Raw genomic sequence first — 24,364 nt, 5'->3', positions numbered from 1 at the left:
GGGATGGTCATGACCAGTAGCTGCCTCCCTGGCCGGGAGATAGCAAATGGAAGTAACCAGGTGGGGAGGGGGGCTGGGCTGAGCTACCGGGTGTTTTCAGGGAAGAACTCACGTTAGTGGGGTTGAAAGTAGGTTTTGGAGCAATCTTCAAATGAGTATTTCAAAGACTGTTTTGTTGGGCAAGGCTTCCCTCATAACTCAGTTGCCTGCAATGCAGGAGACCCCGATTCGATTCTTGGGTTGGGAAGATCCGCTGGAGAAGGGATATGCTACCCAGTCCAGTATTCTTGGGCTTCCCTGGTGGCTCAGCTGGTAAAGAATCCACTTGCAATGCAGGAGACCTGGGTTGGATCCCTGGGTTGGGAAGATCCCCTGGAGAAGGGAAAGGCCACCCACTCCAGTATTCTGGCCTGGAGAATTCCACGGATGGTATAGTCCCTGCGGTCACAAACAGTCGGACACAACTGAGCGACTTTCACGTTCACTTTGCTGGGTGGGGGTGGTTTACCCCAGAGACTATGGTCCAGGGAAAGGAAGCTGGTTTTGGCCTCACCAGGACCTCGAAGGCCAATGTCAGGATGATGAATCCTGCAGGGAGGGGCTTTGCATGACCCCTGGGCACCAGCAAGAGCCTGCCTGCTTTGTCTGGCCAGTGAAAGAACACACGTTTCCTTATAAAAGGAACCTCCTTGCTCAGTGGGAATTCAATATTTAAGGGAAAAACAGGCCCCAGATTCTCGGGCCACATTGTGTCCTTGGAGTACACACTGACCTCTGCAGAGTAAGTGCAGCGCTACACATTCACAACGTACAATCTTAAAATACAGCGGACAACAGGCCAAAGTAGCCCAGGAGTCGGCGTGAGTCTCTGCTTGTGAGCGGCACACGAGATGCCAGATCCACTTAGGAAAAGGCCTGAGTGACACTGTGTTCTTTTAGGGTGCGGCTCCCTGCCAGTTCAAATATTATGAAAAGTGACATCTGAATAGGGCTTTTCAAAGTCCCTTCACCTCATCACTTGGGTTGCTCTGCAACCCTGATAGCAGGTTTTACTCCCATTTCACAGATGAGGAAACTGAGAGAAGGAATATGTTCCATCATAGCTCATGAGATATTTTCAAAGCCTAGTTTGTGTTCGTCTGTCCACCCTACTCCACCTGTCAATGAGTCCAGGCTTGGAAGGAAGCCAAGCAAAGCAGAGATGGTGCTGGCGAGGACCCTGGGACTCTTCTGAAGCCAGCAAAGATCACATGTGATACAAGTTGGCCAGCCTCCAGGAGGAAGAATCCAGACTGAAGCTCCATAGTCCCAAAGGGAGGAAGACCGGATTCCTTTCAGCATCCAGTGACCCTGTCTATACCTCTTCCCCATGAATAATCAACAGTGGTGATAACGTGGCCAGGGGGAGGGGAGAAGGCAGCAGGAAGAGCTTAGGCAACAGCACTTCATGCTTCTGGAAGTGAATGCGCGAAGGGTAGGAACTGGCTGTTCTTGTCCCTGGTCCCAGGAAGAGGAGTCTGGACCTGAAGCTGCAGCATCCAGAGCCCCAGAGCAATGATGACATCGCTGTTGGGGGGGGGGTGGGAGTGGGGTGGATTCAGAAAGCCCCACTGAAGTGGTGGATGGGTGACTTCCCTGTCTCAGAGCGTCAGATGATGAAATACATCATTTGAAACTTTCTTCCTCTCTCAAATGCCATCCTGACACGTGGCCAGATCCCTTGTCAAATCCACCCTGTGGGTCTGTGTTCCAGGAAAGCTGTGGTACAGAAATGGAAGCCAGGGGGCTGATATTCCAGGCCCAGCTCCAGCTCTAGCTTGCTGGGGAGCTTCAGCAACTTTGGACCTCAGATGTCCTCATCCAGGATCCATGGAGGGGTCCAGAGATCAGGTTTGGGGCCTCATGAGCGACAAACACATTCAGAGGCCGAAAACCAGGTGAGGTGCCAACCCACCCCCGAAACCACTGGAGTGATCATTAGCTGCCTTGTGTGGACGCTGTCTTCCTAGTGACTTTATGTGCTTCATTTCATTTAATCCCTACAGCAAACGGGGGAGGCGGCTTCAGTATCTCTACTTTACAGAGTGGAAGAGGAGGTTCTGGCAGATCAAGTAATCTGCACACAGTCAGACATGCTAGTTCCGGTGGAGCCAAATCAGCCCAGCTGGTCTGACTCCAGACCCAGACCCGTGAATGCACACACACAGAGCATGCAGAACCTATCCCCGACCGCTCTCAAACAGTCACCCTGCCTGACACTGGAGTCTGTCCCAGACAAGTCAGGAGCTGCTTTCTCAGTCTGCCTATGACCCTGTCTTCCCTTTGGCTCACTGGGGTTTTCCACAGTTCACTGACTGTTTCTTCCACTCGCTCCGCCTTCACATTGTCCCTGGGAGCTGAGTCTAGGCCAATGGCATCAACCACACTTGACTTGTCTCATGATGCCCTCTCCCCCAGGTCCTCCAGATGAATGCTTCACCAGGTACCCAGCCCTCCCCACTACGGCCTCACTCTTAACAGGTCCAAACGGAGCTGATTATTCGGGGCCTCAATCTCCCTCTGCTCCCCCTCCTTTAGAATTTCCTATCTTGATGGATGCCATTAACACAGATTATTGCAAAGCCTTCCAATAATGTTCTTCGTTCCCATCCTGACTCCTCCGAATTCCCCACTGTCTTGTTGCCAAAGTTACCCGTCTAGACCAAGATCTGATCAGGGTTATTTCATCAAAAAATCTTCCCATTCAGATGTCAACTAATAATTATTGCGTAAGTACTGAGGATCAAGATTTAGTATCAAGCTTATTCATTTATTCAACAAATAATTACGGAGCACTTTCTACATGGCAGGCACTAGACTGGGTGTTCTGAAGAACACATAGTCCCTGCTTTCTCCTAACAGCTAGTCTGAACAACATGAAATAAGATGTCATATTGGAGCTACCGAGCTCTCATATACTTCATTCTTTTTTTTTTTTTTTTCTTCCATATACTTCATTCTTGCACTTAATCCCCCAGACATGGGACAATGGACCGGTTCAGAGTTGGGAAGGAGTACATCAAGGCTGTATATTGTCACAACCCTGTAAGAACATATTTTACAGATGAGTAAAATGAGACTCAGGATGGCTGATTTGCCCCAAACCAAAGAGCAAATAAATAGTGGGATCAGATTTCAAACCCAGAGCCTCCGTGTCTGACGATTTTCCACCATAGCTGTCCTGCCGCCAGTGACGCCTCAGTGCCTACAACAATATCCTCAACTCCAGAGCAGGTCTTTCAAGGCCCTTCATAGCACGTGCCCAGCCTACAGGCCGTGCCCACCTCCAGCCACACTCAGGCAGCCCTCCTTACAGGCACACACGCTCGCCTCACGTCACCGGCAGCCGCCCTCCCCGCTCGTGGCCTTGCTCTCGTGGCCTTGCTCTCGGTCTCCTCTGCCATCAGAGTCCTCTTGTGTCTCCACCCCACCTTCCCAGCGCCTCTCGGAAGCAGCCTTTCTCAGATGCCCTCTCTGGGGTGAACCTTACTGCCACCCCGTGTCCTGAGAGCAGCATCTGACAGCATTAGACTGTGAGCGCACCACTGAGCTCAGCTTCCCCCGATGACTTCCTGTTGTGAGAGGTATGCAGCTGAACACCGTGGAGGCTGACTCACAGCAGAGGCAGTTTTCCGGGGCTCCTAGCCCTCTCCACGCTTTGCTTCCTGGGCTGTCAGGCTGCCAGCTTTGCTAGGGCCCTGACACACACACCGAAGGCAGTTAGATCAGCCCAGACTAAGACGCAGAGGCCCTGGAGGGCTGTTGCTGGGTCTGAGGCAGGTGTGGGGAGTTGGCCTTCTAGCTGCCCTCCTTTAGGGGAACTAGAGAATCATAAAAGATGTTTCTGACCAACAATCCCATCCCTCACGTGATCTCTTCAATCCTTCAGGAGCCAGGGCAATGTGGTCACGGATGTGAGATGTGTGAACAACTCTTGCACTGCTGCATGTAGAGAGAGAGAAGCTTGTTGCCTCCTTAGGGCCTCAGGACGAGCTGGCTCAGCCAGAGGTCATCTCAGGCACAGACTGGTTCTAGGCTGGGAGGAGTGGGTGGGGCTGTGAGGGGCACAGAGATACATCTCCAGCGCTTAAGCATTTCTAGAGAAGCAAGGGCTGGAGCTCTGGCTCTGCTTGGCGCCAGGATATCAAGAGCCTCCTGGTTGGGAAGCCATTCCCACTGTCTGATCAGAACTGAGCTCCCCTGGGCCGTCAGACAGGCCTTAGGGCGGCTCCTGTTAGAGGCAGCTGCTGAGTGGAGTGGGATCACTGACAACTTCGGCCAGCACTTCTGGTTTCTAGAGCGTGGAGGGAAATCTGTGGTGGGGGGTGGCTGGGGACTGGCCCTTTCCTTTGGCAGCTGTGGATGGGCTGGCAACAAATGAGATAGAAGTGTAAAATGTATTCGATTGATCCAAAAGAAGGAAGAAAAGGAAACAAAGAACAAATAGGGCGAATAGAAAACAAACAGCAAGATGATAGACTTCAAATCTAATTATATCAATAACCACATTAAATGCAAATGAACTAAATAACTCAAAGAGCAGAGATGATCCAATTGGATTAAGAAAAACAAGATCCGACTACTTGCTTTCTGTAAGACATGACCTTTACATATAAAGACACGACCTTTACATATAAAGACACAAATAGCCTAAAATTAAAGGATGGATAAAGAAATAACATGCTAATGGTAATCAAAAGAACGCCGCAGTGGCTATATCAACATCAAAGTCAATTTCAGAACAAAGAATATTGCCAAAGATAAAGAAGTTTATTTCATAATGAAAAAGGTCAATTAATCCAGAGACTGTAATAATGTTAAGTGTTTACGTACTGAATGATGGAGCTTCAAAGTACAAGATAGAATTGGAAGGAGAAGTGGCCAAATCTACAATTAGAGTTGGAGATTTCAACACCCCTTTCTCAATAATTGATTAAAGAAGCAGACAGAGCACATGGTGTGCCTCAACAAATGTTAGCTAACGTGGGTATCACAATTCAGCCTGATAAACCTTTAGAGCGTTTCACAGGAGACCCAGGGCCAGAATCCCTGGAGAGGCGCGCACGCATCTATCGGGAGTGCTCCTAAGGAAGCCCCAGCCTCTGCAGAGGCAGACCCGGTCCCCGCGGGTCTTCCCTTCCGGCTCCGGGGCTCCCCCGTGTGGCGGCTCTGGGTTCGGCGTGTGGCGCGGCGCTGGGGGCTGGGGCATCCTCCTGAAGGGTTCGGAGAAGCGAGCCCTCGGCAGGGGCAGGGCAGGGCAACGGAGGTGCGGCCGCGGAGACAGGACAGGGCCGGGAGGCAGGAAACCCGGCTCTCCAGACCAGCTGGGTCACCGCTCCGTGCCTGCGGGGGGCCGTGGGAGGCGATTGCAGCGGGCGTCCTGCGAGGGGAGGACCGCGGGGGGCTGCCAGGGGCGGCGGGGCGGGGGACACGCGGAGAAAGTCTGGGCGGCCCGACCGGGAGGGCTGAAAGGCCAGCCGGCCAGCCCCCGTCCCTTGGTGAAGGCGGACACGGTCTCGAGTCCTTTTATCAACAGAGCAGAGCAATAAGAGGCCGCAAAGAAGGGGATAATCGTGTCTTGTAGCGAGAGTGCCCAGCAAACCACAAAACCATAGTGTCCTGGGTTTATGTCCAGGAGAAGAATGCATCTTTCTGGTATTGTGGAGAGTAGGCAGAGCCAGACAGTGAAGAGTTTTGTGTGCTAATCCAGATTCAGGCTGACTTTGAGGGTAATAGGAAGCTGCCCGGGGCTTCCATCACAGGGCGACATGATAAAAAAAAAATCCAGTAAGGCTGTTGAAGGCACAGGGACGGCCCTGGAATGTTACCTGGTGATACCAAGCCACAGAACCACCATCGCTCAGAGGAGAAACCTGAGGCTCAGGGAAGCTAAGAGTCTTGTGCCCGTCACACGTCCACAATGTCATCTGCACAGTCTGAATTAGAACCGGGCTCTCCTGTCATCCAGGCCAAGAGTCCTTCTTTTAAGAAAACAGGTATTACCTTTTAGAAATATTACACTAGAACCATCTGGACAGCATCGGGTTATTCAAATAGCCCCGAAGCAAAGGGCAAAAGTCAAGGGTTCTCTCACTCTACCCTGGTCACCCCCCACCCCCTCCCAAGGTGAAATATCTTCCAGCAGTTGGCTGGGTGCCCTGCAGGCCCTCACTCTCACACACATTTACACACACACACACATGTACAAGGTACAAATTGATTGTCTTTATGTACCACTGAGTGACTTGTCTCTGTTGGCACCATCCCTTGTCAGTACACGCAGATCCACGCCTCCTTTGGAAAACCACATGGGTCTTAGTGCCAGTGGCTGGAATTTCCTTCCTGGTACCCCTACAGTTCTCTCCACTGATCACAGTGCCCAGGAGGCAGTGGCTGGACCCAGTGCGCTGGTATTTGGGGAGAGCAGTCTCTGCTGCCCACTGAGGGCAGCGGAGAGGACTTTAAAGCAATGCCTGGCTCTATCATTACATGTGGAAGGAATCTGAGACAGTCCTTAGGCATGCTGCTTTTTTAATTTTAGAGATTAAATATTAATTATGTGTATCAGGAAAAAAAAATCCTAAGTACATGAATGGTGATTCAAGGACTGAAACTTTTCCCTGTAACATAAGTTTAAGTTTAATAAAAGAAATCTATTTGAAGAGGAATATTAAGTAAAGAGTAGCACAGGTGGATTATTGATATGGCCAGAGTCCTCGCTGTGGGAAGCGCCTGGGCGAGGTTTAGGGACTGCAGCGGGACGGGCTGGACTCGCCTGGGGGAGGTTTGGGAACTGCAGCGGGACGGGCTGGACTCGCCTGGGGGAGGTTTGGGGACTGCAGCGGGACGGGCTGGACTCGCCTGGGGGAGGTTTGGGGACTGCAGCGGGACGGGCTGGACTCGCCTGGGGGAGGTTTGGGGACTGCAGCGGGACGGGCTGGACTCGCAGACTGGGACGGAGAGCCTCGTTTCTGAATCCTGCTCCTGGGTTCTGGGGTGCCACCAGGAGCGGGGGAATCTGGGCCCGATGGACAGGAGATCCCATCGCTGGCCGCAAGAGAGTTGAGCGGGAGGGAGAGTGCTGCTGTTTTTGTCTTGTCGCCTGTGCCTTCCACGTGCCAAGGAAAGGGGCACCAAAAGCCGGGCACAGAGCTGCCACGTCCCTCTGGGCAGCAGCAGGTCCTGGTAAGAATCCACAGCTGTGGGCAAGGGCTTCCGCTCTCGGGTAGGCATGGAAAGGACCAAGCCAAACCAGCAGAGGTCTCACTTCGTCCAGAGGGCACTGGGGAGCCCCTGGGATTCTTTCATCACAGGGGGACGGGGTAAGAGCAACTTCCGCACCACCGGAAGGGTAAAGTCTTCGGGGCATGCCCCCAAACAAGGGAACTGCAGCAGTTCTGGCAAGGTATTGTGGTCTTCAGCTGATGGCAACCACGCCCTCTAGGAAACAGCCTTAAACTGAAGAGGGGATCTGGGCGGACTTGAAGGGATTTGCTTGGTCAGCAAAGGGTGCCCAAGAGAAAAGTCAGTCATCCCAGACCTTGGTGATCTCCAAGGAGAGACTGACAAAGGCATGGGAAGCTCGCAGCCGCGCCTCCTCTGTTTCTCCACCTGGGAGAGACGTGCACAACCCACAAGCCTTCTGAGTGCAGCTGGGGCTCTAAGCCCGTTCCCACCCCCTAAACACCCGCCCCGTCTTCCCTCCTCCCCACCTCTGTCTGGCATGGCAGAGAGAAGACAGCCTGAACCTGGGATTACTGCTTTTCAAAGGTTGAGGCCAAACACTTATCGACAGGATGATCTCAACTGTGTTTTGAAAAATGTATGAATGTACAGGAAGAAAATGTAAAAATGTTAACGAACAGTGGTTCCTTCTGGATGGAGGAAGATCAATGATTTTTCTTTTCCTTCAACAGCAGAGCGGAGAAATGCCACCAGGCCAAGACCTCCTAACAGTCATGTGTCTCCAAACTGGCAGAGCTCTGATCAGGGCCCTCCCCACCCCCTGAAAATCCCCTCCCCCACCCCCGCCCGAAAATGGCACTCGAACATTTGGATAGCTCAGACCAGGTGACGAGGCCAAGGTGAACGCAAAGCTCCATCCTGGTATGCAACAGAAAATCAAGCCAAGGCGGAAATCAGCACAAACAGGCTTTTTAGAAAAGGCGAGTGAGGCTGGAGCAGGGCCCAGGTTTTATTGATAGAAGGCTAGGTGCTGCTCCAGTTGTGCTGAAGCATGCAGCCGGGCCTGTCCAAGGCAAACACTGCAGCCCAACCCAGCTGGCCCCGGAGCAAACCCCACTGAGCAAACCCCACTCCAGGCTGGCTGCCATGGGGGCTGCTCGGCACCCACGAGGGGCTCTTGGCTCCTTCTGTATTTTTGTGGTGGTTCTGCTCTAGACACAGCCCTGATTCAGTTTGTCAGAAAATTCCAAGGTTGACACGTCTCCCCAACAGAAGGAGGGGAGTCACTCTCCTCCCAAATACTCAGACTTGGAAACACCTGCTCACTGTTGAAATTCTGAGGATGAGACAGGCATCCAGCAAACTCCAGGCCCTGCTCTGGGGCTTCCTGCCCCCCTCCCCCCACCTCTCCCCCTGCCCCACCCCGCCCTGGCACTTGAGAGTGCTGGCTAAGTGGGGTTTAGTTTGGGTTTCTCAAACTGCACTGTTCACATTTGGGTCTAGATGATTCTTTGTTGTGCGGGTGGTGAAATGGGGTGGGGGGCTTTCCTGTACAACTGGAATCATTTAGCAGCATCCCAGGCCTCTGCCTACTGGGTGCTAGTAGCCTCCTCCAAGCTGTGTCTGCTAAAAATGTCTCCAGTCCCTGCCCATGACCCAGTGGAGAGGGGAGGGCAAAACCACCCCCATCTGAGACCTGCTGCTCCAGAGGGAGAAACAGAGACTCAAAGTAGAAGCCCAGGATGTAGTGGGCTGGGCAGGCTCGAGGAGAACAGAAAGCAGACAGACTTGGAAGTTCCCAATGGAAAAGAAAGTGGGGGAAATAGTCTAAGATATTTAGAAGACGTTGCTCTATTGTGGGCTATGTAACTTCCCTCCTCCACCTTCTAAAGAAAGTCTTCCACAAAAGTCTGCATCATTCACCAGGGCTTGGGGGTCAGATTTGTCTCCCTTCCTTTTCTCACCCTGGACGGGGCACGGCCCTCCCGAGAGGTCTGGTTACATGCAGACTCTGGTATAGACAGCTCCAATTCTGAAGCGTGTGGAGGATGTACAAAAGTTTTCTTCTCATACTAAATACATGAGTTACTTGAATCTGTTTAGGAATCGGACATTCCTCCACGATGAATGAAGTTGATCCAAATGTATTACTTGTCCCTTCTTTTTTTAAAAAAATAATTTTTATTGATTTATTTATGGCCATGCTGGGTCTTCACTGCTGCGCTAACTTTTCTCTAGTTGCGGCAAGCGGCAGGGACTCTCTAGCTGGACTCCTTCTCGTTGCCGGGGCTCCTCTTGCTGTGGAGCACGGGCTCCAGGGCACGGGAGCTGCAGCGGTTGTGGCTCCCAGGCTCCAGAGCACAGGCTCAGTAGTTATGGTGCCCTGGCTTAGTTGCCTCACTGCATGTGGGATCTTCCTGGATCAAGGATCAAGCCCGTGTCTCCCACATTGGCAGGTGGATTCTTTACCACTGAATCACCAGGGGGCCTTTCTTACGGGCAACTTCCAATCAGCAGTACTTCACACATTTTAAACCAGGGACAGGTCTATCTCAAGGACATTTGTAAGCTCTCATTAGTATGCTCATCTATTGAAACGAATACCTTAAAGCGTTTCAAAATAATCACCTTGCACTGATTCATTACAACGTGGCCAAGAGGAGGAATTGCTAAACTGCTGTCACCAGATACTGGTGCATCCAGATAAACGCTCTGTTACATAAACAATGTGCACGCATGCCAAGTTGCTTCAGTTGTGTCCAACTCTGTGCGACCCTGTGGACCATAGCCCGCCAAGCTCTTCTATCCATGGGATTCCCCAGGCAAGAATAATGGAGTGGGTGGCCACGCCCTCCTCCAGGGGATCTTCCTGACCCAGGGATCAAACCTACATCTCTTAGGTCTCCTGCACTGGCAGGCAGGTTCTTTACCATCAGCACCATCTGGGAAGCCCCATAAAGCTATGTACCACACTGTAATCTAGTGATCCAGAGAGCTGAGGGCCTGCACCAATGATCTTATCAATAGTGCATTTCTCAGGCAAAGTGCACATCTTTATGTCATCTTCCGTGATACAGCCAGCCTTCACCACCCACTATGCCTCGATGGCAATTGAAAAGTGAAAGTCACTCCAGTCCATGGGATTTTCCGGGCAAAGGTACTGGAGTGGGTTGCCATTTCCTTCTCCAGAAAGTTGCTCAGTCGTGTCCAAATCTGTGACCCCAGGGACTATATAGTCCATGGAATTCTCCAGGCCAGAATACTGGACTGGGTAGCCTTTTCCTTCTCCAGGGGATCTTCCCAACCCAGGGATCGAATCCAGGTCTCCCTCATTGCAGGCGGATTCTTTACCACCAGCTTTACTGGTAAAAAGTGACAGGCAGTTTTCCTGCTGAAAAAATGTTTTGATGATCTACACTGATTCATCGTATCAATGTACTGGTTTCTTCCAATGCCAGGAAGCCTCAGACAGGCAGCAGCAGTGAAACTGGGCTGAATCATAGCTTTTCTCACTGTTCAGCATGCCCTCCATAATCCCAGGTTAATACAGACACGGTGTCATCCTCGGGGCCTTTGCCGTGATATCCAATGAATGGTAGGGGCACATACAGCATGAGATGGTCTGGACTGTACAGCTCCGCATAATACGTGTGTTCATCTTCCTTGACGTGTTTAAGTTATTTCTATGTTGCCACTGATTGCGGATGGGGTACAGGGCAACCTCCTTTTCATAATCTGTGAATTTCCAAGACACTACGTCACAAGGGCTGGCAGCTTGTTCTAGGAGTATTTGTGCTGAGTGTAGAACTCCACAGCTCTGTTCGTGATGCCCGGGACTGAGACTGGGACGACACCTCCCACCGGCCCACCGTCACGGGGGGATGGCGGGCTGCCCCACGGCTCGGGCTCCCGGTGTCTCGGTCCAGCCCCGGCCACGGGGCGATGGAGCGGTGGAAAGGGGAGGCCAGGTGCCTTGGTGTCTGCAAGTTTCTCCCAGAGACACAGACTTTTAGAACTGATTTCATATCATTTTAATAAAAGTATGCATCATATTTGCCCCCTGAACTGCTTTCCCAGTGGGAGGAAAGGCCTGGGGAATAGCAGCAGGGAGGCTGGTAGCACCCATGGGTGGACCCGGTGACTGAACATGGTTGAGCAGGCCATCATGGCTAGAGAAAGCATGTGTGGGTGGCGAGTCTGGGGACCTGGGACTGGACCCCAGTTCCCCAGGCCCACTCGTACTCTCTTGAGGAAATAACCAGTCATCCAGCATCTGTGTTGTCTCTCATGACACCCAGGGCTTTGCCCTCAGAAACCGGGGGTTTATTCAAAGTGCTGCTCCTACTGGACTGTATCAAGTCAAGTAGGACTGTATTGGGACTTGACTGTAAGTCCCCAGCATTCCTGGGCTTGGCACATGGTCTACATTCAAAACATATTTGTTAAATAAATAAATAGATGACGTCCTGGGACACTCCTTATTTCCTTGACCAACAACCTTCGACTCATACACTACGGCTTAGAGGCAATGTCACCTCCTCTGGGAAGTATTCCCTGATTTCTCCCAACAGAAACAGCCGCACTTCCTGTGCACTGTATACTCAGAACACTTGGTTCATACTTTTATTGAAACATGTATCACAGTATATACTATTTGGTTGTATTTTGCCTCCCCTGCCAGAATGTAAGCTCTCTGAGGATCCCCACTCTTACCAGTGCTTGGCACATAGCAGGTAAATCAATGTGTGTTCAATGCAGGAATTAAAAACAAGGCTCTCCTGTCTCCCTCCCAAAGGCTTGACATCAAAGGTCGAATACATCCTGGTTCAAGTGCCTTGGCAAAGCCCAGGATCAAGAACTGCTTTGGGCATCAACTTCCTGGTTCTCTGACACAGGGAAACACTTGTGTAGTCCCTCTGAAGCTGGCCTGGTCTGGCTGGCTGGCTGGCAGGACAACGCACTGAGAAGCCTCAGTGCCAGCGCCCCCGCTACCCCAGGGCTACGAGACTTCAGAGGACCCTCAGGAGCTTTCCCTGGGACTCCCGCCCCCACCCATACCGCACCCCATGGCTGGAGCCCTAGCACAAGGCAGGCTCCGTGCCTGGGTGGACTACAGGGCACTTCTCAAGAGCATCAGGCTTCCCTGTGCCTTCCACCCTGTTCCATGCCCCCAGCCCCTTGGCAAGGGGTGTGCCACCCTGCGATTTATCACAAGAAGCATATCCTTGGTCTCTCTCCATTTCCAGCACAGAGTTCCAAAAACCCTTGGAACTTCCTAAGTACAGAGAGCAAGAAAGATGTTTCCTATGTTGATGAGGTGACTTTGGACCCCACCTAAGGAGAACCTACCAAGTTATAGAGGTAGGAACTTTCCTTCCCAGCCCCCAGGCCTCTGGGGAGTGGGGAGGGGCTGGAGGATGAATCGGTTGCCAGTGGCCAGGGAATTGATCAGTCATGTCTGTGTAATGAAGCCACCATAAAACCCCAAAAGGATGGGGCTGGAGAGCTGGGTGGGTGAACACAGGGAGGTGTGGAGAGAGCAGGGCTGGGAGAGGGCATGGAAGCTCTGTGTCCCTCCTGCCTACTTTGCCTTCTGCATCTCTTCGATCAGGATGTTCCCATTACATCCTTTTATAATAAACTGGTAATCTAGTGGGCCAAAGATGCCTCTGAGTTCTGAGAGCTGCAGTAGCAAAGTAACTGAGCCCCAGGAGGGGGCTGTGGAAACCTGGATCTGTAGCCAATGGGTCAGGGGCACGGGTGAGAGCATGGCCTTGAGATCGGTATCTGGAGTGGTGATCGCAGAAGTGCCAGAATGGGGCTGAGTTGGAGGACTCAGTGCAGCGGAGGATTGCTTTGGCGGTGTAGCCACCTGCCCCCCGCCCCATGAACTGGGTGAAGAATCTGAGTGTGTGCCATGGACTTCATCTGGCGAGAACGGGACCCCGACATCCGGAACCCCAACATCCGGAGAGAACGGGACCCCGACATCCAGCAAGAACAGAACCCCGACACCCGGTGAGAAGGGGACGCCGACACCCGGTGAGAATGGGACCCGGCAAGAACGCGACGCCGACATACGGCAAATGTGGAACGCCCGTGCACCTCCCACTCACCAGCGCTCGTGGGGGTGAGGGGAGCCCGGACCCTCAGAGGTCAAACCCCGCGGTCTGTGCTGCCTACCTGGCTGAAGGTCACAGCAAGGGTGCTCTCTGGAGACGGTCTGTCCCGGTTGGCGCCATCCTGCTGAGTGCAGTCCAGCTGGATCAGGCTGCGGCACTCCGGGTGGCAGGTGAATTTACAGTCTGGAGGGAGAGAACCGCAGGGGGATTAGTGGCCAGAGAAATGCCCTGGGGGCAGCATGCGGCTCCCAGAGGGAAGGGCGCTCAGGAGGGAAGCGGAGGCCAGAGGAGGGGAGACCCCCGGGTGGGGGGGGCAGTGTTGCCGGCTCCCCACCCCACCGTGCACGTGGAGGTGAGGAGGTGCTTTACCGGTCACAGACTGCTCCCACCTCTGCTGTTGCCTGTGGCCCTGCGACCGTTATTACTGCTGCATTACAGAGGGGAAACTGGGGCTGGGGGACTTTGATGACTTTCTCTTAGGTCATCTGCCTTCAGGCTGGTGCGCTCTCTACTAATTTCTGTTGTCCCGTTGTTATCATCAACGGGAAGGGCTGTCACCTGTTTCTGACCCTACCCCATCTAGAAATGTGTCAGCTTCTTTAACCCGGCTGACACAGCCTACAGTCAGCATCCCAAACTAGGTTCCTCAGGGAAAACCTCACCTTTATTTCCTAAACAATGTTCACATCTAGAGTTGAGAAGGGCGTAGGAGAATACCTTCAAGATAGGGAAGCTGAGGCTCAGAGAGGTAAAGCGAGGTGCCCAATGACACACAGCTCACTGGCCAAGCCACAGCTGCCTCTCTGGAACCTCCCGGGCAGAAAGGAGGTGAAGCTGAAAAGGGCAGGAGGCAGCAAGGCTGGGACCAGTGAGGGGATGGGGTGTATGGAGGATGGGAGCGAAGCAGGACGGCAGCAAGAGAAGGGAGCACACGCCCATGAGCAGTGCCCCGATCTGAGGCTGGCTCCCCCAGACGGGCAGTGCCCCGATCTGAGGCTGGCTCCCACAGACCTGAGGCTGGCTCCCCCAGACGGGCAATGCCCCGATCTGAGGATGTGTCCCCCAGATGGGCAATGTCCTGATCTGAGGCTGGCTCCCCCAGAACGAGCAATGCCCCAATCTGAGGCTGGCTCCCCAGAATGAGCAGTGCCCCGATCTGAGGCCAGTTCCCCCAGACGGGCAATGCCCCGATCTGAGGCTGGCTCCCACAGAATCCGCTGGGCCTGCCGGGGTCACCTGTCCTGCAGGTGCCACAGCTCAGCTGGAAGGCCCAGCTGGGGAGGCGGCCACAGTGTCCGTGAGAAGGCTGTCCGATGGTGACGTGGGTGTGTGGGGTGGGCATGACAGCCTGGGCCCATCTGGGTAACCTGGGGACGAGGAAAGCTTCTGATTGATGAAGGCTCGGCCTTCTTCCTTTCAACAAGCTCCAGAACCTCGGCACATTGGGACTGCCTTCTTTAAAAAAAAAATTATTGAGGACTTGTGTGGTTGTGTTGGATCTTACGTGCGGCTCTCAGGGTCTTCCTCGTGTCCTGTGGGATGTTTTGAGGCACGCAGGCTCTCTAGGTACGGCGTGCCGGCTTCAGTAGCTGTGGCACACATCCCAGGGATGCGGGATCCTCGCCCCCCAGCCGGGGATTGAACCCACGTCCCCTGCACTGCAAGGACTCCTAACTGCTGGGACACCAGGGGAGTCCTTGGAAGGTCTTCTTAAAGCTGCTGAAGCGCTCTGCCTGGGGCTGATGGTGGAGGTGGGTCTCCTCTTCTCCCCAGGCTCTCGGCGGGGGGCGGGGCGGCATTTGGAGTGAGACCACCACTCTCTTCAAGCTACCACCTTCTCTTCTGTCCCCAAAGATTGAGCGCAGGGACCACCCCCATTGGACAGTTTCTGCTGTTGATGCCACAGCGTAGCACCTGGGAATTCCAGAACTCTGCCGCCTTCTGACTCCACACTCTGAAGTCCCGAGCACCCTCCAGGATGGCGCTCAGCCCTGCTGCTCACCTCCCCCGTGCACGCAGCCAGGCCCACCACACCGCCTCCTCCTTCAGAGCCCACCCAGGCCTTCCTGGCCCTCCTCCACGGAAGCGGTCTCGCCTGCGCAGGGGCTGCGTGGAGCCTGCTCGGAGCCACGCACCATACCCCTCCCAGCACCCCCATGCATTCCTGGGCCCCCAGAGAATTCCTGCCCAGTGTGAGGACGACCTCACCCCTGGCAGGGTGGAAGGCAGCAGGGAGGGTGTGCAGGCCGAGTCTCCGCTGCCCGTGGTGCCCAGAAACGCCAGGGCTTCGATAAGGGAGCCCCGAGGCCAGGGCCCACAGAGAAGCCTTGGTCCGGGCTCCACTCCCAGGACACATCTGTGCAGCTCCCGGGGGGCTCAGAGTGTAAAGGATGCTCCGGGGCTGCCAGCCGGTGGGAGCCTGCCAGCTCTGCCCCGAGGGAGGGCTGCCCTGGCTCCCAAAGGCGAGAGCATCTAGACAGAGGACACCGCCTGCAGTCTCTTCTTTCAGCTGTGCCCTGCCAACTCGGGCACTCTGTCCACCTGCGCACCGCAATCTCTCCATGCCTGTCTCTCACTGACACACACACGCTCTGAAAAGAGCACCGAAACCACACGGAGACTTACTTATTTTTTTCTTATGGGTCTGATGCTGAGCTGGACAGAGCCAGGGAACAGAAGAGTCCAGGCGGAGTGGTTCAGGATTTTATAAAAAGCACACTTGAACACCAGTGGAGTCTGTCCCATCAGACCATGGAATCACAGACCGGAGCAAAACTACCAAAGCACGTCTTGATATTTCCTGGCGCCTGGAAACGCTAAGCCCAGGGCTTAGCAGAGATGAAGTCAGAGTCCTCAGGCCCTTCTGCGCACCAGAAGCGGACCCCACCAGCACAGCCAGCAGCCGGCAGGCCCCCGGGGCTCTGAGTACCAACAGTCACGAGGCTGCAAAGGCAGGGCCGTGTTCCACCAGGGCCTAGCACTTCAGCCCTCACGGGCCATCTTTCCCCCAAGACAGAAGGAAAGATGGCGGAGCACCCCCAGACAGACCCTTCTCCAAGGAGGGGCCCGTGTGTCCGGATGGGGAAGGGCTCTTGGGGCACCCTCAGACCCAGGCCTTGCTGGATTCCTTGCTGCTCTAACAAAGCACCACCCACCAGGTGGCTTAGGACTGAAATTTATTCTCTCTCAGTTCTGGAGGCTAGCAGTCTGAAATCAAGTTGTCAGGAGGGTCACGCTCCTCCTGGAGACTGCGGGAGGACGCTTCCTTGCCTCTTCCCGGCTTCTGGGAGTGTGCTGGCAAGATCTCTGGTGTCCCTCGGCCTGTAGCTGCAGGACTGCACTCTCTGCCTCCATCTCTGAGTCCAGCCTCCTTCCGTTTCCCCATAGCACAGGACAGGTCCCAAGGGCCTGCTGTCCCCGTGGGCTGTGCCTGCACCCGGTCACCTTCATGTGACGCCAGTCGTATTGGGTTAGGGGACTCTCCTACTGGAGCACGACCTCCTCCTGTGCTGTGCTTAGTCGCTCAGTCGTGTCCGACTCTGTGTGACCCCATGGACTGTAGCCCACCGCGCTCCTCTGTCCATGGGGATTCTCCAGGCAACAACACTGGAGTGGGTTGCCATGCCCTCCTCCAGGAGGTCTTCCTGACCCAGGGATTGAACCCAGGTTTCCCACACTGCAGGAAGATTCTTTACCCTCTGAGGCAGACCTCTTCCTGACTAATTACGCTTGCTACTAACTTGTTTCCAAACAAGTTCACATTCTGACGTACTGGGATGAGAACTGCAGCATGTTTGTAGGTGTGGGGGATATAATTCAACCCATAGCACAAACCCTGGGCAGAATTAAGAACCCAGAGCCCTCAGTCTCAAACAGAGGGGGTTCCTCACAGACCCAAGGGGTCAGTGCAGCCTGGCAGAGGAAGGAGCAGGTGGAGAGCTGAGCCAAGGCCGGGACCTCCACCACCTCCACCGGCCCCGCTCCTGGCCTTCTGGATCCCTGAAGGTCACACCAAAGGCACCGTCCCCAGCGAGGGGGTCAGGTCCAGAGGCCATGGCAAACGAGTCCCAAGATGCATCTTTCTTCCACTTTACCCCGGAGGAGGTGAACTCTGCCTGGAACATTTTGGAGATTGTTTTCCAAGATACAAAAGCTACAAACCTCCCTTTAGTCCCCAGGGCTGCCAAAGTTAGTTCTTGCCTGACCCCAGTTGCCAAATGCACACACACGCACACACACACACAGGCACACAGGCCTACATAGAGGCTAATTTTTCTCAACCAGATGAATTCTGTTGATAAGAAACCCATCAGGCCCTTTCACCCCAGGCTTGTAAGCAAGATCTCAAGACAGCAAGGAGCTGGTCCGCTTTACTCTCCCTCCCCCGGCCGGAGGCGGGATGTGGGGTGAGGGCGGGCAGGCTCCTGGGACTCAGAGCCTGGTTACAGCGCGCCCACAGGCCTCCCAGCGGTCGCTCCCAGGTGAGCGAAGAGCAGCTTCTCACCCCGTGACCAGAGCCACTTCCGAGGCCCGTGGGGAAGCGTAGCAGCCTCTGAGTCTATGAGCTCTGTGTCTGTCCTCTGGGTACCCCAGGCCTTCCTGGACAAGGTCAGCCTTGGAACAAACTAACCACTTCCCCCCGTTCTCCTTGGGACCTGTCCTGTGCTATGGGGAAATGGAAAGAGGGTGGACTTGGGGCAAGTACCTGCTTTACAGTGCTGCTAAGAGCATTAAATGAGGTAATTATGTAAATCATAACACCTGGCGCAAACTAAGAGATCGATAAATAGTAACTATTTTTATTAAGCGGCTAAAACCCAAGTCGGCCTCCCCAGCGGTCACGGCCCCTGGTGTCCGCATCCCGGAAGCCCGTCTGTGCTCCAGGCATCAGTGTCGCTGACCTCCCCCAAGACCCACTGTGTCCTGACACAAAGGTCCGGACACATCCTCACGTGACTCTTTGTGACCTGCCAGGCTCCTCTGTCCATGGATTCTCCAGGCAAGAATACTAGAGTGGGTTGCCCTGCCCGCCTCCAGGGGATCTTCCCGATCCAGGGACTGAACTCCACCTCCGGCATTGGCAGGCAGGTTCTTTACCACGGAGCCACCTGGGAAGTCCCTCAGACCCCCACTGCGCCCCCTCCTCAGGCTGAGCAGGGGAGGCCCCCAGCCTCAACCCCCCTCACAGGTGAGGCGCCAGCTGCACACAGAGCCTGGAGATGGGCAAGCCTCCCCACCTCAGGGAGGCACCTCTGCCTACCTGAGCTGTCTCTCCTCCCTGCATTCCTACCCAGCCCCTCTAATATTTGAACTTCTAAAATCTTGCTTTAGTTTCAGAAGAGAAAGTTGCTAACCAAGGTTGATAACTTTTAGTATTAAAGAGGATGTGGGTACATGAGAAGGTTCTTGCCTTCTTGGTGGTACCAGTTTCCTGCAGGAATATGTATTTATCTGTCTCTAAATATGTCTGCACAAAAAGGTTCATCACACAGTTGTTCATGCCAACAAAATACTAGAAATACCCCATATCCATCTACAGGGGGCCAGTTACAGTTACATTTTAAAATGGAATACTATTTAGCCGTTACATAAGATGATGTAGATTCATACTGATCAGTTTGGAAAGAGGTCCACAAGTTTATCACTGAAAGAGAAAAAAGGTTCTGTTTTATGGTCCTGGTTATATAAAAACATACACATACCTACATACACATTATGCACAGAGAGAAATCTGGAAGGTGATATGTTTGCTCTGAGTAATGAGATTTCAAGTGTTTTTCCTCTTTACAGTTCCTAAATTTTGCTTTTGAATTTTTTTAATTGAATCTATATTCTTTACTAATAGAAAAAATACCACCAAAAAATGAACAAAGAAAATTCCTGGACCCACACCGTAATGACAGCAGCTACCAGCATTCACCACCTCCAATGTGCTGGACACTTCACATACATGCTTCCACATGATCAATACTAAGCACGTGTGACATGTGTCTACCCCTATCAGACTTATTCTTTAGAGCAGCTTTAGGTTCACAGCAAAAGTGAGCGGAAGTATATAGAGAGTTCCCGCTGCCCCCAGACATGCACAGCCTCCCCTCACTAACATCCCTGTCCGAGTGGCGCCCCGGTGACAGCTGATGAGGCCTGCTGGGCGGTCACTGTCACCCCTCCACAATTTACGTCAGGGTCCGCCCCAGTGCTGTGCATCCCGCGGGTTTGGACAAATGGATGACGACATGCACCCAGCACGGCAGGGTCTCACAGCATAGTTTCACCGCCCTAAGTATCTCTGTGCTCTGCCTACCCATCCCTTCCTCCTCACTAATCCTCAGTAACCACTGATTTGTTTTTACTGCCTCCGTCGTCTTGTCTTCTCCAGAATGTCCCACATACCCCACAGCCTTTTCAGACCGGCTTCTTTCACTGAGCAGTATGCGTCTAAGGTACCTCCATGTCTTTTCATCTCTTTTAAATTCTGAATGTTAATCCACCATCTGGATGGACCGCGGTTTCTTTAGGCATTCACCTATGAAGGACATCTTGGTTGCCTCCACGTGCTGGAGGCATGGGGTAAAGCCGCTGCAAACACCTGCATGTGGGTCTCCACGTGGACGGGAGTTTCCAGTCCCACTGTTCTATTCCTGTTTTAGTGGAGAAGGGAATGGCAGCCACTCCAGCGCTCTCGCCTGGAGAATCCCATGGTTGGAAGAGGCTGGTAGGCTACAGTCCACAGGTCGCAAAGAGCCGGACACAACTGAGTGACTTCACTTTCTTTCTTTCTATAGTTCCTTTTGGAGAAGGAAATGGCAACCACTCCAGTGTTCTTGCCTGGAGAATCCCATGGACAGAGGGGCCTGGTGGGCTACCGCCTATGGGGTTGCAAAGAGTTGGACATGACTAAGCAACTAACACACACACTCCTATTTTAGAGATGAGGAAACTGAGGCTTGGAGAGGTTAAGAGACTTCTCGAGACCCTTGTGGCTAGTGAGTGGCAGAACTGGGGGAGGAAATCCATCACACCTTGCTGCTTTTCAGGAGCCCTACTTTCTGGTACACCGTCCCCTCCACTTGCTCTTGGCCCTCCCTACTCCACACTACTTGATGCCAGGGATGGGCTTCATCAGGGATGGGGGTTAGGGTGACCCAAGGCCAGAAGAGAGCATGGGTCCCAGTGATGTGGGCGAGGGGTGCTTCTTCCTCTGCCCTGGGAGGCAACAGCAAGAACGCTCCTCTCCAAGGCCTCTGCCTTGTCCTGGGAAGTGCCAGTTCACGGCTCGAGGCTCAGCCCAGCCAGGCCACCTGGCCTGGGAGAACCTGCCCTGGCCTGTTCCTGCATCCACAGTCCCTTCATCCCTGGGAGATTAGGAGCTACTGGGGCAACAGCCAGAAATCCTGGCACTGAGCTCCTCGCGGAGTACCAGAGAGGCCAGCTCCTCAGTCAAGGTCAAGCCCCACAAGCAGTGGACTCTCCGCCCTCCCTGCTCAGAGTCCCAGGCTCTGCAGCTCCGCTTTCTGTGACACCCAAACAGAGCCCACTGCCACATCGCGTGCAAAGATAAGAATGGCAGAAAAGCAGCTGGCAACGGACACACGCCTGGAGCACCAAAGTGCACCCACTCGGCAGCTGTAAGTCAGACATTCTCAGGCAACCCACGTGGCCCCTTAAAGGACACTGTTTAATGTGCACGGTAGAGGTCCTTGGAAAGTGTGAGAAGAGCAAAACACTCAATCAGTTTTGAAGTGCACAAAATCTGGCCTCCAGAGCCACACAGATCAGGGTCTGAGCACAAGCTCTGCTTCTAATTGGTTATGAGATGCCACAATTTCCTCGTCTGCACAGTGGAAGTAATGATATCCTCCTTACCAGCAGCTTTGTTGCCAAAATTAGAGTGTGTAAAGCACCCCATGGATGTTCCCTGGTGGCTCAGACGGTAAAGCGTCTGCCTACAATGTGGGAGACCTGGGTTCAATTCCTGGGTCGGGAAGATCTCCTGGAGAAGGAAATGGCACCCCACTCCAGTATTCTTGCCTGGAACATCCCATGGATGGAGGAACCTGGTTAGGCTACAGTCCATGGGGTCGCAAAGAGTCGGACACGACTGAACGACTTCACTCACTCAAAGCACCCCACAGTGCCTGCACATAGCAGATGCCCAGCAGACAGCAGCTGTCACTTACAACGAAGGGACTCCTGAGCCTGGGAACCAGGATTCCTGTCGACTCAGTGCATGATGTGTGTGCATGCATACCTGCGTGCTGAGTTGCTTCGGTCGTGTCTGACTCTGTGACCCTATGGACTGTAGTCCATCAGGCTCCTCTGTCCCTGGGATTTCCCAGGCAAGCAAACTGGAGTGGGTTGCCATGCCCTCCTCCAGGGGTTCTTCCTGACCCAGGGATCAAACCCACATCTATGTCTCCTGCCCTGGCAGGCAGGTTGCCAGCCCTCAAATCTCTCAGTCTGGGGTCCTCTTCCAATGTATTAAGTAAGACAAATCATGCAACTCTCCTGTCCCCTAAGTTCCTCCTACCTGCCCCACCTCCCTCCAGCACCGCTTCTGGTGGCCCAGGGAGTGAGGCAGAGTCAGGAGAGGATGGTAGTGCCCGACAGAGGGGAGGGAGAGAGGCGGATGGATCCGTCAGCCTTGGAGGTCGGGGGCCACTGCCGGAATCAACAGTCTCTACATTTTTCATACTCCTGGTTGAACGTCTCGTGAGGCTGGCAGCAAGAGAATGGAAACTCCCCACTCCTGGGGTCAGGCGTCCAGCTCAGGACGTCTCCATCTTCACGTTTCCAGGAAGAAACTGGAACCCCAGCCCCCTCCAGGCTGTACAATGCAGTTCCTTGTTTCAGAGGACAGGCCACCGCTGAGCGCACCCAGCACCCCGACCCCAGCCTGGAGGGCCTGGAGACACACAGCTGCCTTCTCACACCACACAGCCCCTGCCACACACACACACACACACACACACACACACAACCACCCTACAGACTGTGCCGGAATGCAAGCCAGGAAGCCAAAAGGGAGGGCAGTGTCATGGTAGGCTCGACCTGGAAGTCAGGCCTGTGTCCTGGGTCAGAGATGCCAGCCCTCCCACGGACAGGAGACGCGGGCGGCTGGCTGCACTGGGATGTTGTCAAAGAGCCATGAGGGAATGCTCCTGAACAAGCTCAAGTCTGGATCGGATGTTGAGTCCCCACGTAAAATGGGAGTTGGGATGAGCGGGCTTCATGGAAAGCAGGGCCCCGGGTCAGGCAAGTCAAGGGAGTGAAGGCACCGGGGTGACGCGAGGAGCCTGGGATGAGTTGAGGACATGATGCCGCCTCAAGACCCTGGGCCACCCCCTCCTGCCAAGTGACGCATCGAGGCCACGTGCGGCAGGGCTGGAGGGGTGACGTGTGCACTCTCAAGCCACCCTTCTGTACTGAAGGGAAAGGCAAAACGTTCTGCTGAGTTGTTACTCAGGAGCCAAAGCAGATATTGACAATTCTTCCCCGGGGCCTTGGTCCCTGGGTCTAACGGGGCAGTTGCTCATTCCCTGAGCCTGGCTTCTTGGTGGTCACACAGAGGGTCACAGTTTCAGGCAGGCTCGGCGTGTCCCCTGCACCCTCTTCCCCAACTTGGGACCCAGGCCGGCCTGCAGAGGCACGATCGCGTCCCACGTGGGTGGGTGTGGGTGGGTGTGCCTCTTGGGCGGGCCTATTATTCATCTGTCTCTGACATAAGCACACATCCCTAGGCTGAAAGGGCAGGCGCTGTGGTCAGACCAGGCCAAGTGTGTTGGGTGGGGGTGTTCTGGGAGGCGCCCGTGGAGGGGGTGGGGGCAGGACGGTTCACGGCAAGTTCAGATGGAAGGTGCAGGAGCAAGAGGGGTCAGGCAGTACCCGCCCCGGGCCAGCGAGGCAGGGGCCGGGGCCTGAGCCCAGGGCAGCTGTCTGTGTGGTCTGTTCCATGTCACTTAGCTCTTTGGGGGTGCTGCACCCTGAAGCGTTCCCTCCATCCTGCCTTCTGCGGATGTGTGCACGTGTGTTCATGCTGCGTCGCTTCAGTCGTGTCTGACTCTCTGCTACCCCGTGGACTGCAGCCCTCCAGGCTCCACTGTCTGTAGGATCCTCCAGGCAAGAACACTGGAGCAGGTAGACAGGGGATCTTCCCAACCCACGGATTGAACCTGCATCTCTTGCATTGGCAGGCAGCTACTTTACCACTAGTGACACCTGGGAAGCCCTGTGTGGAAGTGTATATATGTTTAAATTATAAACAAGGTTGAATCTGCTTTTGACAATTCACGCCTCATGTTTAGATCGCGTTAACTAGCTCCCTGCCAGGACTATGCTAGAACTCTCCCTCCTGTCAACTCTGTCCCCACCCCCTGATTTTCACTGTATCACATTATTTACACTTCCAATGTTTACAATATTTACATTCTGTCATAAGTATAATGATCACACAGTTATCTAAAATTAACTCCACCTTTAAACTGATTCAGTCTTTTTACAACAGCAAAACTATTTTTAATTTTAATCAATCTTTCGGTGGACTGAAATTTTTGGTATTATATTTTATATGCATTATGTTTGCCAATGATGCTTCAAGCATTTTAAAGAGATGTGCCCTGTAATGACACCCCACTCCAGTACTCTTGCCTGGAAAATCCCATGGACGGAGGACCCTGGAAGGCTGCAGTCCATGGGGTCGCTAAGAGTCAGACACGACTGAGCGACTTCACTTTGACTTTTCACTTTCATGCCTTGGAGAAGGAAATGGCAACCTACTCCAGTGTTCTTGCCTGGAGAACCCCAGGGACGGGGGAGCCTGGTGGGCTGCTGTCTATGGGGTCACACAGAGTTGGACACGACTGAAGTGACTTAGCAGCAGCAGCAGCCCTATTTTATTGGACTTTTCATGCTGTGGTATTGGGGTCTTATGCACGAAAAGGATGATCAGGAGGAAACGCAGATGGAGAAGACAGAGGCAGGCGAGTCTGCAGGCCCTCAGTGCAACGGCACAGAGCATC

The 24,364-nt window shown here is 53.8% G+C and overlaps 1 protein-coding gene across 1 annotated transcript in view; it reads right to left on the bottom strand.

Annotated features, from left to right (window-relative positions):
* Positions 1–24,364, bottom strand: part of RASSF5 (Ras association domain family member 5) — a 73,093-nt gene that overhangs the window by 32,372 nt on the left and 16,357 nt on the right. The window contains exon 2 of the mRNA XM_070384590.1: positions 13,408–13,529. Coding sequence (XP_070240691.1) covers positions 13,408–13,529 — 122 coding nt within the window. The remainder of the gene's footprint in view (positions 1–13,407; positions 13,530–24,364) is intronic.

The sequence above is a fragment of the Bos mutus genome, chromosome 16 (assembly GCF_027580195.1).
Source record: "Bos mutus isolate GX-2022 chromosome 16, NWIPB_WYAK_1.1, whole genome shotgun sequence".
Classification (NCBI taxonomy): domain Eukaryota; kingdom Metazoa; phylum Chordata; class Mammalia; order Artiodactyla; family Bovidae; genus Bos; species Bos mutus.
This window is presented reverse-complemented; position numbering and strand designations above follow the sequence as displayed.